The 18,680-nt window shown below is 37.5% G+C and overlaps 5 protein-coding genes across 5 annotated transcripts; 2 read left to right on the forward strand and 3 right to left on the reverse strand.

The window, feature by feature from the left end:
- The first annotated feature begins 483 nt into the window (after nt 1–483).
- On the forward strand, nt 484–1,793 carry LOC111803160 (ATP synthase small subunit 6, mitochondrial). The gene is made up of 3 exons (XM_023687448.2): nt 484–683; nt 800–842; nt 1,545–1,793. Exons 1-3 carry the CDS (start codon nt 563–565, stop codon nt 1,546–1,548), a joined length of 168 nt encoding a protein of 55 aa, XP_023543216.1. The 5' UTR covers nt 484–562; the 3' UTR covers nt 1,549–1,793.
- A 301-nt stretch (nt 1,794–2,094) lies between these two features.
- Nucleotides 2,095–4,962, reverse strand: LOC111803975 (uncharacterized). Its single transcript, XM_023688603.2, has 9 exons — nt 4,736–4,962; nt 4,570–4,655; nt 4,263–4,407; nt 4,040–4,178; nt 3,224–3,402; nt 3,009–3,099; nt 2,526–2,584; nt 2,347–2,413; nt 2,095–2,268 (listed from the first exon to the last, which is right to left on the reverse strand). The coding sequence occupies exons 1-9, from the start codon at nt 4,826–4,828 to the stop codon at nt 2,237–2,239; spliced, it is 891 nt and encodes a 296-aa protein (XP_023544371.2). The 5' UTR covers nt 4,829–4,962; the 3' UTR covers nt 2,095–2,236.
- Nucleotides 4,963–5,463: 501 nt separating this feature from the next.
- Nucleotides 5,464–8,000, reverse strand: LOC111804038 (uncharacterized). Its single transcript, XM_023688703.2, has 5 exons — nt 7,504–8,000; nt 7,039–7,126; nt 6,709–6,920; nt 6,440–6,616; nt 5,464–5,769 (listed from the first exon to the last, which is right to left on the reverse strand). Exons 1-5 carry the CDS (start codon nt 7,693–7,695, stop codon nt 5,692–5,694), a joined length of 747 nt encoding a protein of 248 aa, XP_023544471.2. The 5' UTR covers nt 7,696–8,000; the 3' UTR covers nt 5,464–5,691.
- A 270-nt stretch (nt 8,001–8,270) lies between these two features.
- LOC111804107 (uncharacterized) lies at nt 8,271–11,844 on the reverse strand. The gene is made up of 3 exons (XM_023688800.2): nt 11,286–11,844; nt 10,350–10,517; nt 8,271–10,269 (listed from the first exon to the last, which is right to left on the reverse strand). The coding sequence occupies exons 1-3, from the start codon at nt 11,826–11,828 to the stop codon at nt 8,599–8,601; spliced, it is 2,382 nt and encodes a 793-aa protein (XP_023544568.2). The 5' UTR covers nt 11,829–11,844; the 3' UTR covers nt 8,271–8,598.
- Nucleotides 11,845–15,362: 3,518 nt separating this feature from the next.
- Nucleotides 15,363–18,366, forward strand: LOC111803465 (heat shock cognate 70 kDa protein 2). The gene is made up of 2 exons (XM_023687871.2): nt 15,363–15,694; nt 16,419–18,366. Exons 1-2 carry the CDS (start codon nt 15,481–15,483, stop codon nt 18,146–18,148), a joined length of 1,944 nt encoding a protein of 647 aa, XP_023543639.1. The 5' UTR covers nt 15,363–15,480; the 3' UTR covers nt 18,149–18,366.
- The last annotated feature ends 314 nt before the right edge of the window (nt 18,367–18,680 follow it).

The raw sequence follows: 18,680 nt of genomic DNA on the forward strand, positions 1-18,680 counted from the left end.
TTTTGTCCAATTAATTAAAAATGTAGAATATCTTAATTTAATATAAAAAATATTGCATACCAGAGATTTCCGCTTAATACGTGGGAAAGGTAGAGGGAGCGGGAAAAGATTACTCCCTGTTAGCTAAATGCGACCAAATATGATGATAAAAACTATGTTGTAATATTAAAATTTAAACTTTTAGAATACGGAATATTATTCTATTAATTAAGATATTCTACATTTTAATCAAAATTATATGGAAAAATGGATAAAAATAGAAATTATCCAGGGAAATTTTATTTAAATAATTAAACACTTAAAAATGGCGTCATCTAGATTCGAACCAGGGAACTAAAATAATTTTTAATTTTTATTTAAAATAGTTGTGTTAATGGGATTGGGCTTGGCCCAGTTATGGATAATTTTGTGGGCTTGACGGCATGGCTATTGGATTTATGTGGGCCGAGATTCTGAGTCGTCTCCTTATAACCAAACAAGATCTGAGCTTATAAGTCTCCATTTTCACTTGTGAAAGGGAATCGAGACGAACGAACGAACGAACGCAGACAATCGAAGGAAGATGAGGCAGTTCGATCCATGGCCGGTGTTTTTCAGGCGAGAATGGAAGAGGAATTGGCCGTTCCTTGTTGGTTTCGCCATAACTGGAACCCTTATTACCAAGATGACCGCCGGATTTTCTGGTATGATGATCGATTGCCATTATTTCTTGTTATTTCTTCTTGTTTATTTCGTTTTTAGGTTTAATTTGACTCCTTCGATTCTTTCTGTATTGATTACTTGTTCGATTAATTTTCAGAGGAAGAGGTGAAGAACTCTCCATTCGTGCAGAGGCACAATCGGTATTGTCTCGGAACCCTAAATTTACTGATTCAGACTCAATCTCGCATCCCGCACCTTGGATTTGCTTATGAATTAAATCTATTGTCTGATACAGTTTCGATTTGTCTGTGGATTTCTGGTTTTAGTCTGAAAAGTCACGAATCCGTTAAAGAGAATTGTACATTTATTATTGGTTTTCTGTTTTCTGAAATGAGGTTTTTATAATTACTTGAATGTGGTAGTCATATTGTTTTTGTGCATGTATTCCTCTTGCTTATTTCTCACTAATGGCCATTGATATATAATCATCGTGGTAGCATTGTTTTGGAGTATAATTGTTGATATTCCAGTATTTGATTGGAAGGGTATATTCTAGAGAGAGGTTAAAAATCCATCTTACCCGAAATCATCTCTAGAGAGAAATGAAAAGAGGGTAACTCCATTTTGACGATAATCTGAAAGTTATTTGGAGTTATTGCGATTCTTTCCTTCACATACGTTCCAATGTTTGTGGAGTGATTGATTTTTCTCTAGATGTTATTGTGCACTCTTATCTCTTCTTTATGTTCATGTTCCAGTAATTTTGTATTATTGACTTTCTCCAGCGGAGAGATATATTTGGATTTTCATTTTTTTTCTTCTCTATTCCGTCCCCTTTTGTGGCGATTGTTGGTATACAACATAGGAATGTGCTTGACAAGTTAATGCACTGCCTGCTGCAGGTGAATCTTTGGAGGGGAATTGGTGGCATTGCAGAATGTGATGTTTTTATTTGTACAAAATAACAGATGCTGCGGTTAGTTTTCAAGCCATTTGAAGCAAGTCATATCGGTACTTCGCAGTATTTCTCAAATTTGTAAGGATTTTGTGATGTTGTTTGCTTACATGAACACGAGCTCTCTTTCGTAGCATCATTGGATTGAAAACTTTGGTGTTCTTTAATTTTGAATAATTGACCTTGTTCACGATCAGTCGTTTCATGTCTACCAGTCATGTCTACCAGTCATTCATCTACCGTACTACTTTTGACCAATCTCGTTTCAAAACTATTTTTGGAGTGGTAATTTCTTGTTGTAGGGGTAACTTTGAATAAAAATTTGAATAGTCATACCATTTTTTGTCAGCTGACACATTGTTTCAAGTTCTAAGCCAAGTTTTAGGAGGATTAATCCATAAGAATTAAGTAAATTCTAGGTTTGTGGAATTAATCATGCAGCCTAATATAATCTTGACGTGCTAATTAATTAATTAATTAATTAATCAATCAATCAATTTACCCAATTCAAAATTAAAGTGAATTAAGTGAGAGTATTCATGAAATTCAAAACAGAGGGCTCTGTAATTATTTATATTTACATAACAGTTGGAGAATTGAATGATAAGAAAGGAATATTACCAAAGCCACTCTAAACTTTTACCGCTTTCTTCCACCACCGCTTTTGCTGCCTGCCCACCATTCAACTTTCTTTTACTTTATATTCTAAATTAGTTAATTAATTTTAAAAAAAATAATAATAAGCAAACCTCTTGGCTGTGATGGTTGTGGCTGTATGTCTGGCAAGTCTTCCTGGATTCCTCGTAGCTTTCGATCCTATATTACAAATTAATAATAATAATAACTTTAGTATTCAAACTTTGAGAGTGCAGAGATATTTTCATTAATATTTCAATTAGTTTGTAAATTAAATAAATAAAAAAGTTACCGAGTCGTAAACAGGTAGCTGGTTGCGCCAAAACTCCATCGTGGGCAGAAGTAATCGCCCTGAATCCATGAATCCATGAATTCAAATCCATTAACCATAAGAAAAGAAACAAACAACCCATCAGCATTAGCCTCAACTTTGTTCTTAAGCGAACACGACTCTCTACAAAGGTATGATATTGTCCACTTTGAGCATAAACTCTCATGGCTTTGCTTAGGTATGATATTGTCCACTTTGAGCATAAGCTCTCATGGCTTTGCTTTGGGCTTCCCCAAAATGCCTCATACTAATGGAGAGAGTATTTCTTGATTATAAACCCATGATCATTCCCTAAATTAGTCCAAAAGACCTCGTACTAATGTAGAGGGTATTCCTTGATTATAAACCTATGATCATTCGCTTAATTAGTCGACGTGAACTTTCATCATCCAACACTTAATTAGTCGACGTGGAGTTTCATCATCCAACACTTATCATTCTCACCTGATCGTGACCGCCCATAACTCAAACATTCTGGAGATATCATACACTTTTTCTCCTCCCTTTGCCTTGCACGCACAACAACACCACTTCCCTGAATCAACAACCACCATCCCATACACATTTTATGAGTTTCTTCAATCGAACCACACACTTATTACACCAATCCAGTTCTAATCATCAACTGAATTGACAAACAAATGCCAGAAATAACTTACAGGTGAATCGAAAACGATCTTCTTCTTCACTTTCCTCCTAGATTCTTTCTCTTTTCTTCTTTTGTTTTCTACTTTTTCTTCTTGAATATCAGAACCAGTGAAAGGAACTGGAGCTTCAGCTGCACTTGTTGTCTGCATTATATCTTGAGCCATAGAATCTCCTTCATCCAATCCATTACCTTATTCACAACTTTTTCTCAGTTCTTACATTCATGAAGTTGAAATCAACTACATATTTTTAATAATGCAATGTCATGTTATAAAAGATTTAAAGAAAACCAAAACCCTGTGTAATTCATCAGCTAGAAAAGGGAACAATGCATTCCTTAAAAGGGTGTGCAAACTTCTTTCTAGATTGAGGGGAAGTCTAGAAGGGAAAGTCCAAAGAGGACAATATCCGATAGCAGTGGGCTTGAGCGGTTAAAAATGGTGTCAGAGTCAGACACCGAGTGGTGTGCCAGCAAAGACACTAGACCCTCAAGGGAGGTGGATCGTGAGATCCCACATAGGTTGGAGAGGGGAACAAAATATTGCTTACAAGGGTGTGGAAACCTCAAGGGGGTGGATTGTGAGATCCTACACTGTTGTATGTAGAGGGGAACAAAACCTCTCCCTAGTAGACGTTTTAAAACCTTGAGGGGAAGCCCGAAAGGGAAAGCTCAAAGAGGACAATATGGGTTGTTATAGATTACTGGGAGGAACTTTGGACCTTTTAGTCAGGTCGATTGTGCTTACAAGTGTTTGACATGAATCCAACAAGAAGAAGAGTGTCCCACATGCGCTTATCTACCAATAGTAATTTGAAAATGCACTTACTTTTCGATCTACAACGCAAACTGTCTGTATCAGAAATATTTCCCCCAGCAGCAGTATTATCCAAAGCTTCTCCCTGGAAGCAATTTGCTGCATAAGTTTCCCAGTTGGGAGGAAACCCAAACACAAAATGCTTGAAAACCTGTTTATAGTGAAAACTACATTAAACCCAAATGAGAGCACCAGGAAATATAGGAAACAAGAACCACAAATTTGACATCCAAACCTCGGCCGTGAAGCCACTATCAGTAGTACGAAGTTTGTTTATGAAACCCTTAAGAACAACACAGATCCCATCAGCAGTCTCCAGAGTGAAAACATCGAATCTCTTAACGATGGGAGCAGAAGAAAATACACGAACAGGTTGTCCCCTAAAACAAACCAATAAAAAAAAACGTGGAAGAGCGCAGAAAGAAAACACCAGAAGAAATTTTCGAGTCGCTTCACGAAATGGCAACAGATTGAGGCAAAATGTGAAAGAAAACAGAAACAATCACAAAGAAAGCCCTAGAACGGAGACAAAGTATGATTACGGTGTGGATGTTAACCCAGCGACGGCAAGCGATTTCCCATTGGAGTCATTTTCAGCTCTGATTAACCACCAATCGAGCAAACAAACCTTATTTTTCGATCAATTAGACACACAATCAGAATCAGATGAATAAAAGTAATTGAAGGAAAGTTTGAAGGAGCGCTTACTGTTTTCTGGAAGTAAGAAACTGAAGCGCGGGTGGGGATTTTGGTGTCGCTGATGGGGGTTGTTGGTCGATGCAATTCTGGAGTAGAAGCCATGGCGTTTGCGAAATTCGCCTGAGATTTTGAGAGGGATTTGCTTACATTAGGTTTTTGCCTCCTTTTTTCTGGGGAAGGTTTTGAAATTCATCGAGGAGAACGGCACCGGCGCGCGGGAATGCTTTACAGCCACACTCCCCTGTTTGTTGTGATATTTACGGTTCCCAAATTTTACAATTTTACCCTCTTCTGCCACGTTTGACATTTTATCTTATATATTTTCTATTATATTAATTAAATTAATTGTGCTTCTTATATTTTTATTTTAAATTAAAATACAATGAATTATGATTTTTTTAATTCATATATTATAAATTCCAAGGATTTCTAAGACGAGATGACGAGATTATGCACAAAAACCAATTGAGTTATGCACACGCTCAATGAGCCGGGAATAACTAGCTACTCCTAAATAACCACAAAATACAAAAGCTAGTTTTTATTAAAAATGTACGCAATCTAAAATGTTACATAAGTCGAATACTTGAGAAGTTGTTTGACTATAAGGAATTCAAATATCAGTGAACGATCATAGAGTAAGACATCGAAGCATAAATCTTTAGAACGAGAATAAAATGTTTTATCGACATCAAATATCGTCGTGTTGAAATTCAAAGCATAGGATAGAGGGAAAATATCAAATATGAAGGCATAAACTAGGATTGATATTCGAACACTAAAGAGAAGACAATTCATAGCTTTTCATCTTGAGTTTCATCACAAGGAACACAGCCAAAGTGGGTTTGGCTTGATTGAATATCACAACCAAAATGACTTCATAATATGTTGGCATCAACAACTCGATGTTTGTCTCAAAGAAAAGAAGTTTACGTATAGAGGAAATTAATGAAACAAAAACAACCTTAAAATATGTCTTGGTGGAAGTGTCCTGAAACAGATTGTGCCCTCTGCAGATGGAGATTCAATGTGTAATTTCTTACCTGCACAAAGACAATTCATAGCAACATAAGAATTTGTAGCATGTATTGCAAAAGCAAATTTTCGGCATAGCTTCTCGTAATCTTGCATCGAGTAACAACTAACGAGGGATGATCATTTTGACTATTCGAATCATAAGCTGCATATTCAACAGTCTTAACTTCACATAATCTTGTTTCGAGTCAGGGTCTATATGATTCCCAAGCTATTATGGTGTTCTAATTCTATACGTTTATGCGTTCTTAAATTCCAATTCGAATTATGAAATCAACAGGTGCCTTAAAAATTGAGTCATAGAATCGCTACGTTCCTCCATAACATAACGAAAAATGTGTAACAGCCCAAGCCTATTGTCAGCAGATATTGTCCGCTTTGGCCCGTTACGTATCGCCGTCAGCCTCACGGTGTTAAAACGCGTATGATAGGGAGAGGTTTCCACACCCTTATAAGGAATGCTTCGTTCTACTCTCAAACCGATGTGGATCTCACAAAATGTAGCCTTCTAACATTCCAGAATATTACCAGGACAGCTAAGTTTACGAACAAAACATATTGAAGTAACTTACTAACAAGGATGAAGACGATGATGTAAAAAAAAGTTAGCGATCGCAAGGATTTTAGCACATGCCGTGATAACTCGAAGCAAAAAAACTATGGAGTACATCTGCATACCTCTAAACTTTGAATTTGTTCTTGATACTGGCATAAGACGTGCTTTAACTGATGGACTTCTCTCGTCTTCTCTTCTTGCTCAAGATTCCGCTCGTGCTGAATGGCGACCGCTCTCTTTAAAATTTGGTTGTCATTTACCAAGCTTTGCAAATGCCCCTTCAAAGAAGCATGCTTTAACTGCAACATAATGTGGAGAGAAACGAAAATTTAACCTTTTACACTTGATCAAAAGGAGATTGAACAGTCTATGGACAATAATTCCACACTACCTGCTCTGATTCTCTTGAATGCACAGTTACATTATGTTCAAAAGCTTCTAAAATCCTTGCGGCTCGAATTCTAGCATCACCAACATCAACTGCGCTTCCCATTTCTTGCACAAACATGTCCACCCACTTGGATCCATGCATTCCATATCCTTCACCAATGGCCGAACCAGCATCGGCGGCTTCTTCGACCTTCTCGTGTGACATTTGGCTGCCTGATTTCAGAAAAACCCGATTCGCTTAGAATAAGATATCAAGGCCATGTATATATTTTACGTAATCAAACCTGTTTAAACCAATGTCAGATGATACACATGTATAATAACAACTTACATGTAGCTGTTCTCTCATCCGGGACCGTAGAACAATTTCCAATCGTCACAGAATCGACACGAGCACTAAAATCATCAAAGGAAGGCACCTGTAGAGCATCACTTGCATATTTAATCTTCAAAATTATGATCCTAAGAACAGTTTCGACCCGCTAAACATGCACACAGAGGATAATCAGATCTTCCAAAAGCTTTAATTCATGACAAATTGGTTGATTATAATGCCTATGAATATCCTGATATCAAACCATCTTTATAGCATTCCTTTCTGATTAATCTAGAAGCATTGGTTACAAACAGACAGAATCAATCAAGTGGAGAAGAAACAGTACTCCATAAAAAAAATTAAAAATAAAAACCTATAGAATTTTCATTTGAAAATTTGATGGAAAGGCTGAAACCAATAATCCAAAATAAACTAAAAACGGAATTCATAAAACAACAACTGATGATCCTGGAAACAAACCTCGGCACCGACTCCAGGGAACATCTGAAGCAAAACCGAAGCAGAATCCTCATGTCCAGACCCGAACTCCGATCGGGTCGGGGATCCGAAACTGGACCACCGGGACCTTTTAGCGGAAGAACAGGCCGTCGGAGAAGAAGATCCAAAGATCTCCTCAAACCCAACCCGCTTTCCACAAACTCCAGCCGACATGGCCTCCTCCTCCTTAAACCCCCAAATTTATCGGATCAAAAACCCTAGAACGAAATTCCCAAATACGAAAAGGCGGAAAACCCCCAGAAAATCAGAAATCAAAAGGCTCTATGGTTCTAAAACAGAGATCGTCGGTGATCGGAAAATCGCCGCAATTCTGGAGAGGCAATCTGTTTGAAAACGTAGAAACAGATAGAAATAATGTAGAGAGAAATTGAGGGAATAGGGTTTGATGAAGGGAAAGAGAAGGAGCAGGTTGAAAGAGGGGAGGGTGAGGCCAGATTTTGGCGTTTAATGTGGGTTGGAATCTTTAGATATTTCCACCATTGAAGTTTACAGTTACGGTAGATGCACGAAAAAGATAAACGTATATCTATGCACAACATTATAGGGTAGACCAAATATACATTACTTTTTTATTTTTTTATTATTTCTTAAAATCTTATCAAAATTTTATATTTTGATTTTAATTGTTTATCGGCATTAGAATGCGACTAATTGTCAATTCTTCTTTTTACCCGAATTATATGTTATCTAAAACACTTTCTATCGAACATGATCGAGACTCGAGCATATGTATTTGCTGAGTTAAAATTAAAAGTTCAAAGACCTATTTCAACTTGGCGAAGCTTTGCACATGCAAGTTGCTTTGAATAAAATATTAAGGGACCGAAAGCCGAGGGTAATCAAGAGACTAGGTTAATTTTTTAATGCAATTATTGCAACAAAAAAAAGTAAACTTTGCACAAATCAAGATATATCAGGCCTAATAAGTTGCTTGCCTTTTGATTTAAAAAACAATCAAGGCATTTAAGTCCCTGTTTGTTATTTGACCATAAACTTCGCCCGATAGCTGCAAAGTTCTTGATATCTATATAGATATATGGCTATGGTTTTGATATCTTATGCACAGTGAGCATCAACTTTTCTTGAAAGTTCTTGCAAATCAATATGAATGGATGGATTCTCCAGTTTCAGCAGTTGATGCACTTCCTTCTCCATCGCCATTGTTTCTCTCATCAAGCATTCCATGCAAAACCCAATTGAACACAAGCGCTGTGTCATTTGGGCTTTCAGATTTGCCTCATCTTCACCATTTATGTAAGCTTTGCTCAGAATTTCATTTGCATGTTGGCAGAAGGAACCCATAATTTTCTCAATATCTTCTTCACTGAGAGCTAGAGCTCTGCTTCCATGGTTTGAACCCTTTCCCATATCCTGGTTTTTGCTCTGCAATTCCTTCAAGGACTTTATCAGGCTCACCTTCTCCATGAACTTCAAAGAACATCCAACTTTTTTGCTGAATGCCTCCATGTCTTCGCTTAAGTTAGAACTGTTGAGTTCTAGAGACAGAGACCTCATTTCATGCACCAGAAATTGTAAGATATCTACTGATTTTTGCAGAGATTTCACAAGATTATCGTAGCAGGTAGCTTGGAAAGGTGTAGTCCAGAAATTTGGCTCAAACCCAGCTTCTATAATGAATTTTTCTAATTGACTAACGTGGGATTTCAGATTTTTGTGCTGTTCTATCAATGGAATCAAAGTAGAAGAAGATTCATACGAGTTCTTATGGGGAATAAGGATTACCCTCTTGATGCAATCTTGAAGGAGCTCTAAAGTTGTTGAGAACTCTGTTTTTGTCAAAGTTGCTGCTCTTGTTGGGTTGAAAACAACCTCCACGGTCAGATAACAGAGCAATCCAATGCAAGCTTCTATGATTCTAGCATTTGCAAACTCAGATGGAATGCCGTAGTTCTTCCTCCCAAGAACAAGCAACGCGCCTAATGCTGAGGCGATGCCACCAGATTGACCATACATTCTGCTATGGATTAGAAAGCTGGAAAAAACAACCCAAGGGAGAAGAGGTAAGAGCCATAGATACTCATATTTACGCAAAATAAAACAGCATATGACGCCATAGATTGACCCCATTGCCGTCCCTTGAGCTCGAGCGTTGGCGACTGTAAATATTGCCTGTCTCTCAGTTGCAAAGCTGATGGCAACCGTCAATCCTGACCAATACCCATTTCGCTTTGTGTAAGTCAGACCCAGATACACGGCAAGACCCAACGTAATCGAGCATTTCAGGGCAAAACAAAAACTCTTGGATGTAGGCAACATGTTCGACGAAATGCCCCAATGAGTCTTTTTTGTACAATCGTCCCCCAACTCAGTTGCCTCTCCCCCATTGAGTCTCCGACCTATTTTCACCTCGGAGACGAGATTCCGGGAAGCGGCGGCGGAGGTTGAGTCATACAGAAGGATTTCCATACACCGCAAGAAGAACGAAACCGGCAGAATTTGAGGGATAATGGGAGAAATATTAATCGGCCGATGGGTTGACAACGTGGGCTTCTTCTCCGGCGCAGTAGTGAAATTGAGCTGCTGTAGGTTTAAGATGGCCTTGGGTTTGAGATCGTTGAGCAAATTGCAGAGTTCTTCGTCCATTGCTCCGAAGGCAATGGAAGGGGAAGTCAGGGCAGCTTCCATTCCTCTCATTGCAACTTCAATTTCTTCCAACTTTTCTGCAATGTCGATGCCCCTCTGTGACCTTTCCCAGATCATTCCTCCCTGTGTTCATACCAACAAGGCTTGCATTAACCACTAAAATCCAAATCGCTACCGTGAAATTGAGGGTGAAGTTATCATACCATATTTGCTTTGATACTTTGAAGAAGCTTTGTTCCATATATCGATAGCGACTTGGCGTCGGCCATTGACGCAGCTGCCTCTGCTTTGCTCCTCGCGCCCAACCCATCCACCATGGCCGCCGTTCTCTCGCAGCCATTCTCAATATAGCCCCTACTAAGTTTCCTCATCTTCACTCGCACCAAATCAATTTATATATTTTTAAAAAAAATTATTATAATTTATTTCCACGTCAGATAATAATTTCAACTAATTTAAATACTTTAGTTATACAATTGAAAGTGTTTTTATTAGATTTTAATGGGTTTTGTTTTAATTATTTAATTATTTATTCTTTGTCTCGTGCAAAATTAAAAGAAATTATAGGTCAAACGTTTAAAAATTTTAATATTTTTAGTTATATGTCTTCAATAGTTTTTTTTTACTATGATGTGATGTTTTTAATACTCGAGTTTAAGCTACAATTTCAGCATGTTAGACGAACACGACTCTCCACAATGGTATGATATTGTTCACTCTGAGTATAAACTCTTATAGCTTTGCCTTGGGTGTCTACTCTGAACATAACCTCTCATGATTTTGGTTTGGGCTCCCCAAAAGGCTTAGTAACAATGGAGAATGTATTCTTTAATTATAAACTCATAAGCATTCTCTAAGCCGATGTGGGACTCACTTTCTTTTAGAGTCCTTTGTTCGACATTTGAGAATTTACCCTCTATTGGTATGATATTGTCCATGTTAGACGATCACCAATCTCCATGGTATGATATTGTCCACTGAGCATAAGATCTCATTACTTTGGGCTTTCATCATCCAACACACCATACAACTCAAAACCAAATAATAATAATAAATCCTTTAAATTATATATATATCAAAATTTTATTTTAACTAAAATTTTGGTCGTGATTATGAAAATTTCTGGACCTTGATTTTACCTGGATGGAGGCCAGCTGTGGGTAGGGAAGCATCATGGCGGCGACGGCGGCGAGAGCTCCGGCAGCCGTACTGGACGCAACACGAATTGGGTGCATATAAAAACTCGTCTGACCGCCGTGAATCACCGTCCCGACGTACACGATCACAAGCTGTCCAAATGCGATTCGCTTCGTCAGCAAGTGGGTCCGCTCCGGCAAAGCCACCATAAACGCACTGACGGCCACGGCCGCTGCCGCCGACGCGCCACCAGTGAACCGCTCCGGTTTGATCAGCCACAAGCAAGGTACAGACGAGAGCACCACCAACGCCACCGCCCACATCACGTGCCACACGCCCATCACAGCGTCGCCAATAGAAACGGCGTCGGAAAGCAATATGGAAATGATGGTGACGTAAGAGAAAGCCGAGAACGCCAATAAGTGCTTCACAGGCGCTGGTCCGAACACCGTGATGACGCCAATTATGGCACATGCCAAAGCCGCTCGTAGAGCCGAGCCGAGGCGCATCCTCCATAGCACCGCCGTCGTTACCGCCACCGGCATTATCAGTGGTTGTATGTATGTGGGGTATATAAGAGGAAGAAGAGGGCTATGTTTAAAAGTAACACTCTGACCATAAATTTTATAATTAAATTACAATACAATAAGTTATCGTTCCAACATTTTTCTACGACATGATTACAATACGTGTCCATCTGTATTTCATATATTTTCACTTGTCCCATGTGGTTACTTTTATAGAAAGTATGGTTAAAGTTATTAACTTCTTTCACCTCTCCTTTAAGTAAAATTTATTAATTTTAAAACAAAAAAAAATTAATACAACATTATATACTCTTTTTGTACACTCTTATAATAAATTGGGATATTAATTTTTTATAAGAACAACCATTAATATAATAAAAATTCCAACTTTATCCCTCAATGAATTTGGGTCGTTGACCAAAACAAAAATATCAATATTTTGGAATATTATATAACTCACAAATAAAAAATTAAGTAAAACTAAAATATTATGAAAATTTAAATTTAAAAGGATTAAGAGGTTGATCAAATTTCAACTATGTATTAAATATGATTAATTTACATTATTTATGTTTTATATTAAATGACAATCATCTATTGGGTTACTTAAATGCGAGCTAGTCAAATATTAACTTAGAAGGTTATTTTTGTCAATTCCCCATTATTGAATGCGGATCATATAATTATCTAAAATTATAAAAATATTAATTAATTAATTAAGTTTGGCCATTTAATTTGTCAATAAACCAATAAATTAGTTTTTTTTTAGTTCAAACCACCGTATAAATAAAATAAATGCTAATTTAATTTGGAGTTCCAAAAATCTAGGTGGAAATATCAACAAAACAACAGATATTTATGGAAGAATAATAAAAGAATTGTTTTTTTTAAATATCTAAATAAATATTTTAAATTATATTATCGAGTTTAAATCATTATTTTTTTATTTTTTATCTTATAATCAAAATGTTGATTCACTCTTTATAATGTTGAGTCTATGACTTTAATGCATTTAGCGCGTTTTTATAACGATTTGGTGAATTAAATTATGTTGATGGAGCAAAATACTATTTCGTTCAACGCGTTACTAAATTGAGATATAAGATTTAAAATAAAAATAATAGTTTTGAAATTTTTAAATATTAAAATATAGTTAGAGATGATTGATTCTATGACAGGTGGGTTACTAGTGGTCGGTCGGTTTATATCGTTCGTGAAAATCGACGGCTATGATGGATGAGTCCTCGGACTTCGAAAGTTTTGCCTATGGCGGGGAAGATTGAACGTACGTGTGTACTTAATCAGTTTTTATATTTTATTTTTTACTATTTACTTTCATAAATATTTCGGAATAATAATTGAGATTTGTAAAATGAAGATGAGGATGAAGATTGGGACATAGAACGAATTTAATCATGTTCGGTCTTAAATTATGTTCTAGGTGGGCTCACTCATTTTGGAACTTTAACTTTCATGAAACATTATAATCAATTTTTACTCGAATCTAATTTTGAAATTATTAAGAAGGGTGGAAGGTAATATTGTAACTTTTGAAATAACATAAATATTTTCAAATAATATGCAAAGTGATAGGATATTTTGAATAACGTAGACTTCACATCGCTCATAAATGACAATTATATAGCAAACAATAATTAAGTTTTATGTTACTTAAAATCGGTTAGAAACGAGCTAACTTAATGTTTTTCTTTTATTTGTTTTACAATCATTCAATTAATAGAGATATTATGTTAAATTATAGATTTTAGCGTCGGATTTTCATGTTTGATATTTGACAAGTTTACTAGCTTTATATTACGTATTTAACCAGTTCATTCACTTTAAAAATGTCACTTAAATTTAGAAATTTTTAAATTTGTATGTAATAAATTCCTAGTATTTAAAAAAGAAATTAAAATGAAAAAATCAATAAGATATAAATTTTAATTTTAATTTTATATGTACAACTCTATTAAAACTCTTTAGAAGCCTATTACAATATTTCAAAGTTCGAAGAATTATTTAAAATAAACGTAGATACCTGATAATATTTCAAAAAATTTTGTGAATAAATTAGGTTAAAATTTAATTGCAAAATAGTTAATTTAAAAATCAAATTACACAAACATCTAATTCACTAAACACGATTTAATCATTTAAAATTAATTTTTTTTTTATTGTCCAAGAATATAACGATAATTAAGGTATACACGATCGTATTTAAATATAATGAAAATAAAGTAAAAGAACGGTAATATAAGACGTGTCGGCCCAATTCATGTGGGCCATTTGGTACATAGTATAGCCCAATACCTGCAGGTCCATCCCTCAAACCCTATTGGTTAGAATATCAGAAATCGTCACACGATTGGATTGTATCCCGTTGACATTTCTTTTTTTTTTTTTAATCCAATTATATTCCAACTAAGTATTAATTTAATTTAATTTTTTTTGTTAATTTAATGTAAATTAGTGAAACATACCAAAATCGAATGTATAGTAGAAATATGAGATCCGAACTCATACGACTTTGCGGAGACCTATGTTTTTGGTAAAGAGTCGCTCGGGCTTGGTCACTGCGACCCCCTTTGTGAGGAGGCATCCCTTCTCCCGAAGTTACGGAGCTATTTTGCCGAGTTCCTCAGAGAGAGTTGTCTTGCGCCCCTAGGTATTCTCTACCTACCCACCTGTGTCGATTTCGGGTAAAGGTACCCTTTTGTTGAAGGTCGTTCGAGCTTTTCGTGGGAGTATGACATGGGTTACTTCAGCGTCGTAGCGCCTGATACTCGAACATTGGCTCGAGGTATTTTCTCTACCCCTTCTTGCCCTAAGAAAAAGGCACCTTGCATCCTTGAACCAATAGCCATTTTTCGGCTAACCTAGCCTCATCCGTCTCTCGGGAGGGGTAGTACAGGAATATTCCCATTGAAGAGGGAAACTAAACATATAAGGGCGTGAAAAGAAAAAGTACAAAGAGGACGGTAGTACAGGAATATTCCCATTAGAGAGGGAAACGAAACATATAAGGGCGTGAAAAGAAAGAGTACAAAGAGGACCATATACTTATCGATGGGTTTCGGCCATTACAAATAGTACAAGAGCCAGACATCAATCAATGTGGAAGTTGGACTCCTAAGGAAGGTGGACCGTCAGATCTCACATATGTTAGGGAAGACGCTAGCCCTCCTCAAGGGAATAGATTGTGAGATCTCACGTTAAAATATTAAAATGAAAATGAAGGTTTTGAAGAATTAATGGTGATATTTTTTTTTTTAACTATTCTCAAAATTTAAAAAATATTTATTTTGTATTATGATTTATGAGACATGTGATTAAAATGATAATTGAATTTTCGTTCCGTATTCGCTGGATGTGATGCTAAGTGGGAAAAATACATGGAGGAGAGGGAAAGGGGGAAATCTTAAAGTCTAAGACCTTGTCCAAGGAAATCCGACCGTTCATTCTCTTTACAATCAACGGGTCAGAAATATAGGCTCCGAACCTTCTCGAATTTTTGAGTTCTCTGGTTATATATAATCATCTCATTTCCATCTGTTTCGCCACTTCATATAACCTAGTTTCGCCTCTTTCGTCCATTTCTCTTTCTCCTTTCAGATCTCGCTTTCCATTTCTCTGTTCTTCCTTGCTATCACCGTAGCAGAACAAGAAAATGGCCGGCAAGGGAGAAGGTCCGGCTATCGGAATCGATCTCGGAACCACCTACTCTTGCGTTGGTGTCTGGCAGCACGACCGTGTTGAGATCATTGCTAATGATCAGGGTAACAGGACCACCCCTTCCTACGTTGCCTTCACCGACTCCGAGCGTTTGATCGGTGATGCTGCCAAGAACCAGGTCGCCATGAACCCAATTAACACCGTTTTTGGTAAGATCTAACTTCTTGTCTTGCATTTTGTTTTTCTTTGTTGTTAGATCTGTCGTGTTTATTTAGTTCTGTTCGAATTTTCTACGGCTTTGTTATGACTACTTGTTATTGATCATAGTTGCCTTGGTTTTTTGTTTTTTATTAGTTTTGTTCCTGATGATTGTGATTGGCTCTGAATATATTCGTATTTTGTAGATCTAGTTTTATTCTTGGAAGTTCTTTTGGATCCGAGTCTTCTTTGAGCTTTAATCCGTATATTGTGGATCCGTTGTGTTCAGTTATATCATGACTTAGATATTTGCCACGACTGTAATTTAGTTTTGACTAGATCGACGAGAATAATTATTTAGACATGGAGAGCACTTTTGTGCATTCTGTAGGTTCTGTTGGCCTTTCTTTTACTGCTTTCTGGGAATATGAAATTGACTGGATTATTCTACTTCGATTTTAAGTATCAACTTGGGAATATGAGTTTTTTTTTTTTTTTTTACTGTTTCCCCTTGTGTGTTTTGTTTAATTTATTAGAGCAACCTGTATCAGTTGTAGTGTTACGTTAGTGACAAATATTTTGATGTCATTTGGCATCGAGGATTTCATTCATGGAAAAAACAATCGCTTGATAATGTTGATGTTGTGAACCTGCCCTGTTTATGTCTTCGAATTTCCTTTTGATATGTTTGGTTAATTGAGTTTTCAACTGAATGACCTGATTAACTGCGTGCAGATGCTAAGAGGTTGATTGGTAGAAGATTCAGCGACGCTCCCGTCCAAAGCGACATTAAGCTGTGGCCATTCAAGGTCATCGCAGGTCCTGGTGACAAGCCAATGATTGTTGTTAGCTACAAGGGAGAAGATAAGCAGTTCGCCGCTGAAGAAATCTCTTCCATGGTTCTCATCAAGATGCGTGAAATTGCCGAAGCTTACCTCGGTTCCACAGTGAAGAACGCCGTGGTAACTGTTCCTGCTTACTTCAACGACTCTCAACGTCAGGCCACCAAGGATGCTGGTGTCATTGCTGGTCTCAATGTCATGAGAATTATCAATGAGCCCACGGCCGCTGCCATTGCCTACGGACTTGACAAGAAGGCAACCAGTGTCGGTGAAAAGAATGTTTTGATTTTTGATCTAGGTGGTGGTACTTTTGATGTTTCTCTACTTACAATTGAAGAGGGTATCTTTGAGGTGAAGGCCACTGCTGGAGATACTCACCTTGGAGGTGAAGATTTTGACAACAGATTGGTCAACCACTTTGTCCAGGAGTTCAAGAGAAAGAACAAGAAGGACATCAGTGGCAACCCAAGAGCTCTTAGAAGGCTGAGGACCTCTTGTGAGAGAGCCAAGAGGACTCTCTCATCCACTGCTCAAACCACCATCGAGATTGATTCCTTGTACGAAGGAATCGACTTTTACTCAACAATTACCCGTGCCAGATTTGAAGAATTGAACATGGATCTTTTTAGGAAGTGTATGGAACCCGTTGAGAAGTGTTTGAGGGATGCCAAGATGGACAAGAGCACCGTCCACGATGTTGTTCTTGTTGGAGGTTCTACTAGGATTCCCAAGGTCCAACAGTTGTTGCAGGATTTCTTCAACGGTAAGGAGCTGTGCAAGAGCATTAACCCTGATGAAGCCGTTGCCTACGGTGCTGCAGTTCAAGCTGCCATCTTGAGTGGTGAGGGCAACGAGAAGGTCCAGGATCTTCTTCTCTTGGATGTGACTCCTCTTTCCCTTGGTTTGGAAACCGCCGGAGGTGTCATGACTGTTCTGATTCCAAGGAACACCACAATTCCCACAAAGAAGGAGCAGGTATTCTCTACCTACTCTGACAACCAGCCCGGTGTGTTGATCCAAGTGTACGAAGGTGAAAGAACCAGGACCCGCGACAACAACTTGCTTGGAAAATTCGAGCTCTCCGGAATCCCCCCAGCTCCCAGGGGTGTTCCTCAAATCACAGTGTGCTTTGACATCGATGCCAACGGTATCTTGAACGTCTCTGCCGAAGACAAGACCACCGGCCAGAAGAACAAAATCACGATCACGAACGACAAAGGAAGACTCTCAAAGGAGGAGATCGAGAAGATGGTTCAAGAAGCAGAGAAGTACAAGTCTGAGGATGAGGAGCACAAGAAGAAGGTGGAAGCCAAGAACGCCTTGGAGAACTACGCTTACAACATGAGGAACACAGTGAACGACGAGAAGATCGGTGCCAAGCTTTCCCCGGCCGACAAGAAGAAGATTGAAGACGCCATCGAGCAGGCCATCCAGTGGCTCGATGCCAACCAGCTGGCGGAGGCCGATGAGTTCGAGGACAAGATGAAGGAGTTGGAGAGCATCTGCAACCCAATCATCGCCAAGATGTACCAAGGTGCCGGAGCTGACATGGGCGGTGGTGCTGATGACAGCGTCCCTGCGGGCGGTAGCGGTGCAGGTCCCAAGATCGAGGAAGTCGACTAAGCCTTCTATCTCTCATTCTACAACGTCGGTCATTGTCTTGCTTGTTTTTTATTTTTATTTTTGGAACATCGATTTTGAAGAATTATTATCCTTGGGTGGCTTGAATTAGTGAAAGCCACTCCCCCCTGTTCACCGGCCTATTTTATTTTTGCTCTCTATATTCTATTGGAAAGACATTTTAGTTGTTGAAATTAAAATTATTTTCATTTTCATTTGAATGCAGATTGGTTATTCATCCAACATTATTCTCTTATTATTTTGTGGGTAAGATTCTTATCGGTTATTAAGAAAAAAATTTCTTCACATTTGAATATTAAGAAAAAAAAAATAGATGCTGAAAGAACAAGCGACCTTCTTGAAATCACATCTTACTCTCACTTTACACACGACACAATCATACCATCTTTTAATAAATATTGCTTAAATAAATAAAAATACTACTGAATTATATATATATATATATATATATAGTTTAAATTTAAAAATTCATAGTTTGTTATGAACATCTTACTTTTAATGATTTGTTTGTTAG

This window comes from Cucurbita pepo, chromosome 10, assembly GCF_057944985.1.
Source record: "Cucurbita pepo subsp. pepo isolate OVF chromosome 10, ASM5794498v1, whole genome shotgun sequence".
Lineage (NCBI taxonomy): Eukaryota > Viridiplantae > Streptophyta > Magnoliopsida > Cucurbitales > Cucurbitaceae > Cucurbita > Cucurbita pepo.